This window comes from Aulonocara stuartgranti (genome assembly GCF_965226115.1).
Source record: "Aulonocara stuartgranti genome assembly, chromosome: 10".
Taxonomy (NCBI): domain Eukaryota; kingdom Metazoa; phylum Chordata; class Actinopteri; order Cichliformes; family Cichlidae; genus Aulonocara; species Aulonocara stuartgranti.
This window is the reverse complement of record NC_138946.1, coordinates 28,617,601-28,629,888: the sequence shown is the minus strand read 5'-3', so window position 1 is coordinate 28,629,888 and position 12,288 is coordinate 28,617,601. Positions and strand designations below refer to the sequence as shown.

The 12,288-nt window shown below is 44.9% G+C and overlaps 1 protein-coding gene across 1 annotated transcript; it reads left to right on the top strand.

Annotated features, from left to right (window-relative positions):
• Nucleotides 1–512: 512 nt before the first annotated feature.
• On the top strand, nt 513–2,357 carry LOC309716219 (uncharacterized protein; the record flags this gene model as incomplete). Its single annotated transcript, XM_082549897.1, has 2 exons — nt 513–1,134; nt 2,119–2,357. 2 exons carry the CDS (start codon nt 513–515, stop codon nt 2,355–2,357), a joined length of 861 nt encoding a protein of 286 aa, XP_082406023.1.
• Nucleotides 2,358–12,288: the final 9,931 nt, after the last annotated feature.

Genomic DNA, 12,288 nt, shown 5'->3' with positions numbered 1-12,288 from the left:
AACTGCGCACACATATAGAGACACCTGACTCTTGATGTCAGAGGTCTGAATAAGTCGAACAGGTTTTAATATTTGGTAGCTAATCTGGAACCACTGGATGTAACTGACTGGATCTGAAGATATAATAAATGTGGAGGTGTATTTATTTTTTCGCCATTCTAGTGTGTTGCATTGTTAAATATTCATAATAATTTTAGTTCTGATTTGGTCTTAACCAATTTCTGAGAATAGTACTTTTAGCCATTAGCCTAGTTATCACCCTAGCTATCTCTAGCTTCTGAAATCTTGACTTTCCTCATCAGTTAGTTTCTAACCTTTTTGGGCCAATATTCGGTGCTAAGCACACAATATACAATGTGTTTGCTTTATTTTTCAGATAGAAAATAAGGTTAAACTGGATTTGAATATTTTTAGACTGTTTTTGATCATTCTTTCATTTTAAAATTGCTAATTTGATCATTTGTCCCAGTATATGTAATACATTTCCATGTCAATGCATAGATGATGTGTATATGATTGTTTTTGTGCCCTACAACTTATCTCTTTTTGACCATAACCTCCTCTACATCTTGTGTTTGTTTGTTTATTTTTCTTCTGGTTTGAAAAACCCTGTCCACAACAAAGTCCATTTCCAACATAAAGTCAGAGGAGGACACAGTTCTATCCTCAACTTATCTCACTGCCTGCTGCCCAGTTATGCCTCATCTAAAACCCAACACAAGTCCCGCCACTGTCACAAAAACTCCAGCTCTGAAAGATTAGGCTCACTGTCCATCTCGAGGTCCCACATACCCTCTTCACCTTCTTCCTTTTCTCCCCTATCCTCCTCTCCTTCCTCTTCATCTCCCACTTCAACAGCTCACAGTCCATATCACCTAGCTCCAGACAGCTCTTCCACACGTCAGCGCAGTTTCCTCAACACAGCAGAGATTCTCAACCAGTTGGGCCTGCTGGCTATTACACTACGCACCAAGGAGCTGCTAAAGCAGAATGTTGCTATAGAGAGAGAAATTACTCAGTTACATCAGCACACCCATCTCTTATCCCAGGCCAGCCAAAACAGTGGCACTGAAGTCTCACATAGCCTTGACAAACTCTTCCAAATTATGAGAGAATCAGGCCTACTTGAACTTGGTGCTTTTGTAACCAATACATCTACTCAACAAAGAATGAGTGAAGCAATATGGATGAAAGCAGAGGACAATTTATTTAGGGTCTGATGGCAATTTACCATCGGTGTCCAGCACTTTAAAGGATTGATGGACTGGAGCACATCTGTCCTTAACATACCCTCTTAAACATCAGCTTGACACTGATACATCAAAGGAAACTTAACCAACTCTAAGGGCAAATGTTTCAACCTGAACAACTTAAAACTTCTCTGGGATACAATGTAAACAAAGACAAGAAGAAGAAAAAAATATATTTCCATCAATAGCCACTTCTCCTAACCAGGAGACAAGTGAATATATTATGTAAAGAGTCTTTTTTTTCTCAGTCCTGGGGTTGTAACACCACAACCTCCTCAGTCCGTAATCAGAGAGTGTCTATTTGACAATAACCAAAATGTCTTTGGATAGTCTTTGTGAATGCAAAAACAAAACAAAAAAAACAAAAAACAATGGTGTTAGCTGGCCAGCAAAATAAAGAGAGTGTATGGCACTGAGTGCGGGCGTGTGTGTGAGTACTTCGGTCCAAATAATCGAGGTCCGGATGGATGAATGGATGGCAGCTGCCGGTCCTTTAATGGCACCAGCGAGACACCACGGTAGTAAGGCAGTAAGGCAGCACAGCAGTAAGGCAACACAGCAGCGAGGCGTCTGGCAGGAGAACGAACAATAGTCTTTTTTAAGGCTACTGCAGAAGGAGATATTCCCCGCTAGCTCACCAAAGCTTGCTCTCTGGCACAGCTACAAGCCACGTGAGCTCGTAACCCCTCCCGCTAGGATGTACTACCACAGTCGACTGTCGTAAAGCAGCCGCAAACCAATAGCAATAAAAAAAACTCAAAATCATTGAAGAACATTTTATAACTGAACACCCAATATAGATATATACATAAATACTGAATATCACACAATATCAGATAACCAAATTAACACTGGGTTACACTTTCAGATGATGAAAGTCTCAGCAGCAGCCACCAACAGAGGAAAACTATAAGACTGCAAGACTACAAAGAGGATAACAACACAGAAACCTCTGAAATGCAAAGTAGCCTACCACAGGTTGTGTCTATACACAACATGAATGATGGAACATCACCGCCCTCTCCATTGTTTGCTCCTTCACCGGACACAAAAGAAGCAGACCATGCTTACAGTTCAGAGCTCATGTCCCTGTCTCTCTTTTTCTAGATCTGTTCATAAACAAGGACACAGTGAGTCAGTCATGGAAAAGGACTTAAGTGATTTTACTGTTTTTCCAGAAACGTCAACACATAGCAACTATCTCCTCTAGAATCTTGGTGAAGAGGAGGATGTGTTATACAAAAATGTGCAACCTAGCAATACAAGAAAGCATTTGACTGAATTGAAAACTAATGAAAAATGGCCATAGAAAGGGTGATTTTTACTGATATATATACACAATTTAATGTTCAACACGATTTAAATATTTTACTACATTTTGTCTGGGATTTGCTCGTTCGAGGTGAACATTTTTCATCAATAGTTTTACTTTATGTGCACAGGACTTATATGTTCAGTCAGGCAACTACAGCATGTTAAAAAACAAACAGAAGCACATTTGTGTCAGGGTTTCTGGGTCGTTGACCCAGTATTTTCAGTTCATGTTCACTGTTTATCCTCTGTACGTTCCACTTCCTGTTTTGTGTTACGTTACTCTGTGTGCATTATGTTCTAGTTCTTATTCCATGCATCGTTAGTTCAATTGTGTTCAGCTGCTCACTCACCTGTCACCTATCAGTCATTGTTCAGCCAGTGTATTTAAGTCCTCAGTTCTCTCTTGGTCGGCGTCGCGTCATTAATGTTGTCACTGCTGTCTATGCCCCATGTTTGCCTCCCAAGTTCAGATCAGTCAGCCGTTCATTCAGTTATTCAGTCAGTCAGTCAGTCAGTCAGCCAGCCATCTCCTGTTTTCGTCATTCGTCCCTCACAATAAACATCCTGCATCTTCACCGTGAGTCCTGCGTTTGAGTCCTTTTCTCCACATCCACTCAGCAACCCCTGACAATTTGCTGTCATGACTCGGGTCTCTTGTGGAGTATTTCAGCAACTGAAGAGAGACAGCGGTCTTTTGCTTTGTTACTTCAGAAAACAATACTTCCTGTCATTTTTTCAGTATTGTAAATTGTTTGTAATAAAAAGCTTCAATGTACAGTGATACAAAACGCTTGAGTCTTGTTGAGAAATCAATTTTACCCTGGTTCTTTTATTCCCCGGGCATCCAGAGATGGCACCGGAACCCAGTAGTAATTTCACAAAACCTTTATTCATCTTTATTCATCTTCATTTAAGCATGCATCTTCTAGAAAGGGAGATGTGCCAGGCCGGTGTCCCTCTGCAGATCTTCCACGTCTTTGTTAGTTACAGCCAGCATTATAGAAGTGACCCCATCATAAAACCCCCATGGTGTGCTGCAAACTCCGTGTGTCTGTGTGTGTATGCACAAGCACGTGAGTGCCTGTGTGTGCGCGTACCCGTGTGTCTATGTGAGTGCACGTGAGTGACTGTGTGCGCGTACCTGTGTGTATGTGTGTACGTACGTGAGTGAGTGTGCGTGTGGGTGTGTCGTAACAGTTAAAGCACTGTGTGTCTCTGTATACGTGACTGTTTATTTATGATCTCAGTAATCAATAACCGTCTTCAAAACAGACTGAATCATTTAAGCAGCTTGAATCAATTTGATGGATGAATAACAGGTATGCTTAGAAACAATATGACATTAAGAAAATACTGGAATTTTAAAAAATATTTTCACCAACTTTAAATGGAACCTTTGTAATCAATAACAAATGCCAAACTTTGATACCTTAACCTACGTTAACTAAAAATTGCAGTCTTCTTGTAAACTCTGTCATATCTTGAAATTCTACATAAATACTGTTTGTTACTATAAGGTCAGATCCGGTGCAGAAACGCATACATTTCTGAAGTTTAATGTTATCCAGCTCTCTGATGAATCTTTTGAGATGATTTTTCACTTCTTTTTGTTGTGGAGTCAAGTCCACAGCTAATTTCAGTAGCTGGCACACTTTTTTTGAAGTTGGTTGCAGTTCAGAGAATAACTTGGTCAGAGAATAAGAAAGAAAAGTATGTCTTTGTGCCCCCTTTTTCCCTGTTAATGCCCTATCGGCCCCCCTGGCTAAACTTTGCTAGATCCGCCCCTGCACAGTTACCAGCCGTCAGCTACGTAGAAAATGATCCTAGTGTAGAAAGTAATATTAAATAAATTCTAACAACAGCTTATCAAGGTAAAAACGTGCTGCTGTTGTTCAGCCGCTGGTTTCCTCTTTCTGGCATGAAGTGGGTCAAAAACAAGCAAGAGAGATGAACTCGCGACAGAAAAGCCGATCAGCTGATCGTCAAAGGAGCGTGCAAAGAAAAGCGTCTGGACTTCTTTAAGTTGCTTGAAGACGTTTCACCTCTCATCCGAGAAGCTTCTTCAGTTCTAAGGTCAAATGGTGGAGAGTCCCAGATATAAACCTAGTGGGAGTAACCCCCCACAGAGGGACAAAAGGACCCCCTGATGATCCTCTAATCGCCTGAGCCAAGGTGTGAAACTGGGTGTGGGTCCCAATCAGCCAGAGTTTCAGGTATGTTCATTGTGAAACCTGGCCCCACCTTATCATGCAAATTCCTGAGGTCAGATGGCCCAGGATGTGAGTGGGCGTTAAGGCGTCTGGGGAGGGATCTCAAAACTGGATTATAGATGGCAGAGAGTTGGTGTCGTAAACCCCCGCCTCTGTTCAAAGATGGCCGCTCACAGTGGACATAGATGGCTTCTTTCACTCCTCTTTCAAACCATCTGTCCTCTCTGTCCAAAATGTGAACATTGGCATCCTTGAAAGAGTGTCCTTTATCCTTAAGATGCAGATGGACTGCTGAGTCTTGTCCTGTGGAGGTGGCTCTTCTGTATGAGAGCCACCTCTCGGATGAGAGGTGAAACGTCTTCAAGCAACTTAAAGAAGTCCAGACGCTTTTCTTTGCAAGCTCCTTTGACTACGATGACCGGGATGACTGAGAACCTTCACAGACGATCAGCTGATCATTGATCAGTTTCATGAGTGAGGTAGCAGCAGGAAGGGGAGGGAGAGAGAAGAGGCAGTCGCTCCATATATCGGTTGTTAAGCTTAACGCGGGAATGCTTTTACAAACATTCAGAGATGAACTTATACACTTGCTCTACTTCTCTCTGGGATCACTTCCTCCAGATGAAATGCTGGTTTGGTAGTGAGGCTACAAATACACACAGCCGCTCTATCACGTGAGCACACTGCTCCCACGTGCTACGGTTATGAGCTGAGTTACGCCGTGTCGCAAGTTTTGTGAGGTGCTTTTTTGATATTTAAAGGATCGGATTACATTTTTTATTTCTCTCCGATATCCGATCCAGTAATGTAAGTCAGTATCGGACCGATACCGATATGTAATATCGGATCGGTCCATCTCTACTTTTCTTTACAGAACCAGCCAAGCTGTATGCCAAGAGTGAACGAGACATTGATTCACTGACCCACACCACCATGATATGCAGCAATGATATCGGCATGTCATTTGGACTGGAGAAGTGTAGTCAGATGGTAACAAAGAGAGGGAAGGTAGTCATAACTGAGGGGATCGAACTACCAGAAGGCAATATTGCAGACATAGAGGACAGCTACACCTGGGGGCACCACAGGTAAATAGGAACCATGAAGAGGTCGCTAGAAAAGCTGCAACCACCAACTACCTGCAGAGGGTCAGGCAAGTCCCGAGAAGTCAGCTGAACGGTAAGAACAAGATCCGGGGTATCAACACCTATGCCCTGCCCATGATCAGGTACCCTGCTGGAATAAGTGGGCCAAAGGAGGAGATAGAAGCCACTGACATCAAGACAAGGAAGCTCCTGACCATGCATTGAGGGTTTCACCCCAAGTCCAGCACCCTGAGGCTGTACACAAAGTGGAAGGAAGGAGGCCAGGGACTGGTGAGTGTCAGCACCACAGTCCAGGATGAGACAACAAACATCCACAAATACATCAGTAAGATGGCTCCAACCGGTGTGGGCTAAAAAAAACTTTTTATTAAACATTTAAAGAGGACATGAACCACTAAACATATAGAGGCTAATTTACACCATTGAGCCATGGTCTCAAAAACCATAGATGTAACACTGTCTGTGAAGCTGATTTAACCAGTAAGTGGCTGATGTAGCAGTAAGTGGCTCTACGTTGTTTGACTAGCTTTAGTCAAACAGGAAAATCTGCCTGTTAACCATAATGTTTGAGTTTGTAAAGCGCTTTACAAATGAGCACAGTGAACACTGTAAGTGTGAGAGGCTGGGTACGCCCTGGACAAGTCACTCATATGTTGCAGGGCCAACACAGACCCTACATTTGGATTTTAACCCAGGACCTTTTACTGTGAGACAACCGTGCCTGATTTAACGCTTTGCACAGAGCAAATATCTTAGTTACACCACTTAAAGTTGACTGTGGAATATCTAAGAGATATGAAATTTTGCAAACTGACTTCTTGCAAAGGCAGGATCCCATTACAGTACCATCCTCAAATTTAGTGAGATTGCCTGGGTAGTTACTTGATTTTACATAAATGTAGCAAAGGAACTAAAACACCTGCATTCAAAGATTAAGAGCTGTGGCCTGTAGGCCATACAGTGTAAACTTACTAAGACCTCCACAGTTTTGTGAAACTGTTATTTTTGCTGTAGACAAGGGACAAGAGACAAATGAGACAAGAAACTGAATTTAGCTTGGATTTAACTCTTCTATATTTATATATTTTATAAGAAGCAGAAAGCAGTTGTAGAAGAATCTTTTAAAAATAAGTTAACGTTTTTTTGTGTAGCAACTTCTTGATTTTTCTTTTCTTACATTTGGCAGTCATGAGCTGGGGAAAATTTTATCAGACTTTTTAAGCAAACACTGAGTGCTCAGAAAATATCTAGTCACAAACAAGGTCCTCTTCACATTTAAAACCAACTCACTTAGTCCATTCACTGCTGTCATCTAAAATCGTTGACATATTCCGACATAGATGGTCAACTAAGTAGCAATATCCCATCTATCCATTTTCTAACTGCTTATCCAACTTGAGGTCACAAGACTTGAGCTTGCTCACAGCTGTATCAGGGTACAAACTGGTACAACCAGCTCACCAGAAGATCGCAATGCCAGTACAGAGAGACAGCTAAGCATGTGACATCCACGCCTACAGTGCATGTAGGTATCAAATCACCATGTAAGCTAGCAAGCACATCTTTGAATAGTCGGGGGAAGCTGAAGTAACTCAAAAGAAACTCACACAGCCACTGGGAAAGCATAAAAACACTACACAGAATGGTCCCAGTTGACTTAAGGCAGTCAACTGGTACGCGGGAAGTCTCCCAAAAAAAATGTAAGATTAAATAATATACCATGTTCTGATTGAAGGATTTCTGAAAAATGGATTTCTGAAGGGATTTCTGAAAAAATCTGCAATCACTTCTGACATAAATGAAGACAGAAAACTAAACAGCAGTGACGTTTGTAGGGTTACTGAAGTTGGGCTAGCTGGTATATAATGATGTGCTACATCAGACCTTCCCAAAGTGTGGGGCCCGCCCCCTAGGGGGGGCGTAGAGCCATTGCAGGGGGTGCGCGGCATGAAAAGGGAAAAAATACCAAAAACAACGCTTGGACACTGCTAGCACGGGGCGCCTACACAAACGCAAAGCAGGAGATGAAGCATAGCTGAATATGTTTCCAAACCAACTTCATTCTAAGCCAAAGACTAGAAAATATGGTGAAGCATATCTTCCCCTGGTTTCACCAGCACAAGTGCCAAGGTAGGTCTCCCCTGCAGAATTGGTCTTTCCTTCGTCGGGAGCAGCGCTGGGCTCTTCAAATCATGGACAAACAGTATCCCACATTCTTGATTTTTAGTTCACAAACACTTCTTGTAATGACTAACTACTCCTGACATTTTGGAGATTTTAGCTCTTTATACAGTAAAGTTACAGTGGGATACAAATAACATCAGGCTGATCCTGCCACGATTTGTTTTCCCTGTCTAAATCATGGACAAACAGTATCCCACAGCTGTTTATGTTTTTGAACCCATTTTGCACAGAGAGGCATTTTTTTGGAAAAATGTATTGATAGCAATGTTGAATATTATTACACAGGAAAAAAACAACTACATGTAAAATAATTACACCGTGACGCCTCTGCCTTTCTAAATAGAGGGACAGTAACTGGGTGTAAAACCTAAAGATAGAGACAAAATACGGTTTATCTGCCATTCTGCAATTCCTCTCATGTAAGCAATAACGTGGCGCACAGCTGACGTGAAAATAGGCACATACATTTGATGTTGCGTGATGAACTCTGTATTCCTCGTCCACACGTGAACGCAAAAAATGAGTTTTAAAAAATCTCAGTTTTCGGTGATTCGAAAAGCCGTTTACGTGTGGACGAAACAGCTGCGTTTTCAAAAATACCCGTGTAGGTGCGGACGTAGCGAGTTAGTAGTTTATTTTCTTACTACCTGCAGATTACTTGTATTTGCTTAATTGTTTACTAAATGTTTGAGGTGTGAAATAAACCACAATTGAGCAAAATATGGGTGTGTGTGGTTGGAGGATGTGTTAGTGCATGCGTGTGTTAGTGCATGCGTGTGTGCGCGTGTGTGTGTGTGCGAGGGGGGGGCCGCGAACATTTTTCTGTAAAACAAAGCGGGGCCCAGCGAAAAAAAGTTTGGGAACCACTGTGCTACATGGTGGCTAGCTAAACAGCTATGGTAGCATAACATAAACACAGTGAAGCTGGATGATGAACGCTAACCTTTTTCCACTCGATAAAAGTTAACGTGAGGGTTCCTGATGGTTAGGGACAAATGCATGGCAGGATGCTGTAAACGGACCAAACTTCAGTCAGGAGAACAACTGAGATAATCCATCCACAATACGAGGTTAGTCTTTTTTTTTTTTTTTTTTTGCCTGTCCCGTTTGGCTCTTTTGCCATCAGAATTGTTGTCTAAAGGCAAAGAAAGATGCCCAACGGATTTACTTTACCAAATTGACCATCCCAGCCTTGCCGTAATGGTCCATTTGATTCACCTTTTATTGTTTATTTTATTTTCACTTACTGAATACGGGACAGACTTGACTGGGGGAAAGAAGGGGAGAAAGAAAGAGGGAAAGAGAAACAGCTGAGAAGAGGGACGGGGGAGAAGGGCAAAAGACAAAAACCAACAGAACGGGCAGAGAAAAAAAAATGCATATATCAATCACCTGGGTCACCTGCTGAGAAAGAAAAAAGAAAACAAGCAGAAGAGAACAAGAGTAATAGAATAAACAACATCACAATGATATATGGGAATATGACAGTAAATACTAAATATTAAACATTATTGTGCAGCACATAAGATCAACAGAACACAGTGTGCTTTGAGGTAGGAGCCAAAAAGGGTGTAGTTTGTGGGTGTGATCACCCGTGTGTACACCTGTGAGCATGGACGCGCTTGTTTTTTGTTTTTTAAAAGGTTCCTTCATGTAATAATCTGCTAGAGGGTGTGGGGGGGCCACAGTCCCGTCCTTCAGGCCATGAAGCAGGTATGGAGGAGATCAAAACTCCAGACATCCAGAGGCCCCCAGAACACAAGAGACCAAGGAAGACCAACAGAGGGGCAGCTGCGCCACTGTCCCAGAAAGAGCTGAGGAGAGTCCCAGATGAGGGCTCACCCAGCAGCCGCGGAGCAGAAACCAGGGGGAGTTGCAGTGACGTGCCCGTGAGCTCCGCCGGCAGCCAGCCGTGCCTGAGTGACCAAGCCCCAGGCCGAGAGGCCGGGGGCACCCCACCTCCGAAGTGGCCCGAGCGAGCCCCAGGCTCCAGGCCCCGACAAGCGGCCGCCAAGGAGTGAGCCGGTGTGTACCTGGACGCCCACCCCCGGACACAAAGAACCACCAACGCACCGATGTCCGAGGGGGACCGCCACTGGCAGGGGAAGTGGTGGTAGGGGGAGATAGGCCTCCATACCTTGGAGGGCCTGAGATGTCCCCAGAGAGGTGGCGCCTGACACCCAACCTGACATATAGACACAGACATACAGGCACACACAGATACAAACATCCATTCCCACCCTCATGCTCTCATATGCACTTACTCCACACTCAACCAACGTGGAGACAGACATAAAGAGACGTTGTACACACGATCACACTCCCCAAGCGTACTCTACAAACCGGGTCTAGGTGCCCTTGCCCCTGGAGGGGGGAACCGCACCCAGACCCAGGTGGTGTTACCCTTTTCCCTACGGTGGGGGGAGGCAGACCGCCCCGACTCTGCAGCAGCAGGAAGGCCCCACACTCCAGACCGCAGTCGGACGGCCAACTCCTCCTCCTAGCCCCCCCGCTCCAGCAGGTCGCAGAGAATGGGGGTGAGAGAAGACTCCAAACCTCCCTCCACCCGCTCATTGTAGTGTTGATGCATGTGTGTTCTAAGGTGCATTTAAAACCCAGGAGGGCTTGGAGCTACCTGCCAGAGAGCAGCAGGTAAGCGCATAGTCCCTCCTGCTAGCCCTCAATGTCTACGTGTATTTAAAATTGAGAGGTGGGCACTACTCCAAGGTCCTGCATGTGTGGGTGGTTGTGGTGGAGCGGGAAGAGGGAGGCAGCTGGAGATGGGGAGGGAAGGAAGGGAGGGGCAAGTGACCGTTCCCTGGGGCCAGCTCCCCCGCTGACCCCAGTAGGCACCCCCATACTCCGCGACCCGCCAGGGAAAGGGGGCCCAGGCCCATCCAGACCGGGGCCCAGCGCAGCAGCGCCTCCCGGCCCCACAGAGCCCGGGACAGTCCTCCCAACCCCACCACAGAGAAAACTGCACCCACCCCACCATCCACTCATCTTCCAGACTACATAAGACAATAAACACCCAGGCTGAGATCTTCCGCCACCTCTCCTGCATCTCCCCCTCCTGCAGAGGGAGCTCCTGAAGAGAGGAAAGCTCCTGCAAGATGTGACAATCTCCCCCACCAGTTGAAGAGCCCCCCAGGTGGCTCGATGCACCGGCGGCACCCCGCTCCAGGGCTGGGCCCCCATGCACCCACCCGCCCACAACCCCGGCAACACACCAACCAGGACCCAAGCCCCCGAGGCCCGGTCCGGGTCCCAGCCCAGAGACGGAGCGCCCCCAGAACCTCACTCCCATCCCGGACCCACCCAGGGGCAGCCAGGCTACCAGGTCAGTAACCCACGTCCGTCAGCACAGACCCTCCCCTAGCCCCGCTGCACGCAGCCGCGAGGAAACAGTCACCTGAGAGCCAACAGAGCCCCTAACCGGACATGACCGCTACCCCGGGTTGAGCCCCCCAAGGAAGATGCCTCCGGGGAACCCCCCGACGCCCTAAGCCTGTCCCTACCCCCACACCAATCACAACAGTGAAGGCGGGACCAGACTATGACCCCCCACCCCCACTAGGTGATGGAGCTGATCAAAGGAGCCCAGAGCAATTGATCTGATGTGGTGGCAGAGGCTGTATCAAGACTAATGTAATCTAATAGATAATTTCTATATTGGTTAGAATTAAGATTATTTTTATTTTTCCAGTTCATGAGGACTGTTTTCTTGGCTATGCATAGGGCAGTGAAAACCATATGGGAGATATTCTTTTCTGAAGTGACATTATCTAAACTGCCCAACAAACACACTAAGGGGGAAGTTGGAATGTTACATTTCAGACACTTCGATAAGTCTTCACATATCTCGCGCCAAAACTTCTGAACTGGTGGACAGAACCAAAGAGCGTGGATATAATTGTCCAGTGAATTGGTTTGGCAGTGTGAGCAGTTGTTGGTAGACGTAAAGCCCATCTTGAACATCCGATGACCTGTATAGTGCACTCTATGTAATATTTTGTATTGAATTAATTGAAGACTGGGATTTCTAATTAGATTAAAGGTTTTTAAGCAAATCTGAGACCAGAAGTTTAGGTCTAAGTTAACTGATAAATCCGCTTCCCATTTTGCAATAGGAAGTGATATTGATTCATCTGTTTTAGAAAGCATTCTGTATATTTTGGATAGTAATTTGGGGGTTTTAAGAGTAAGAAATTGAACCACACTTGG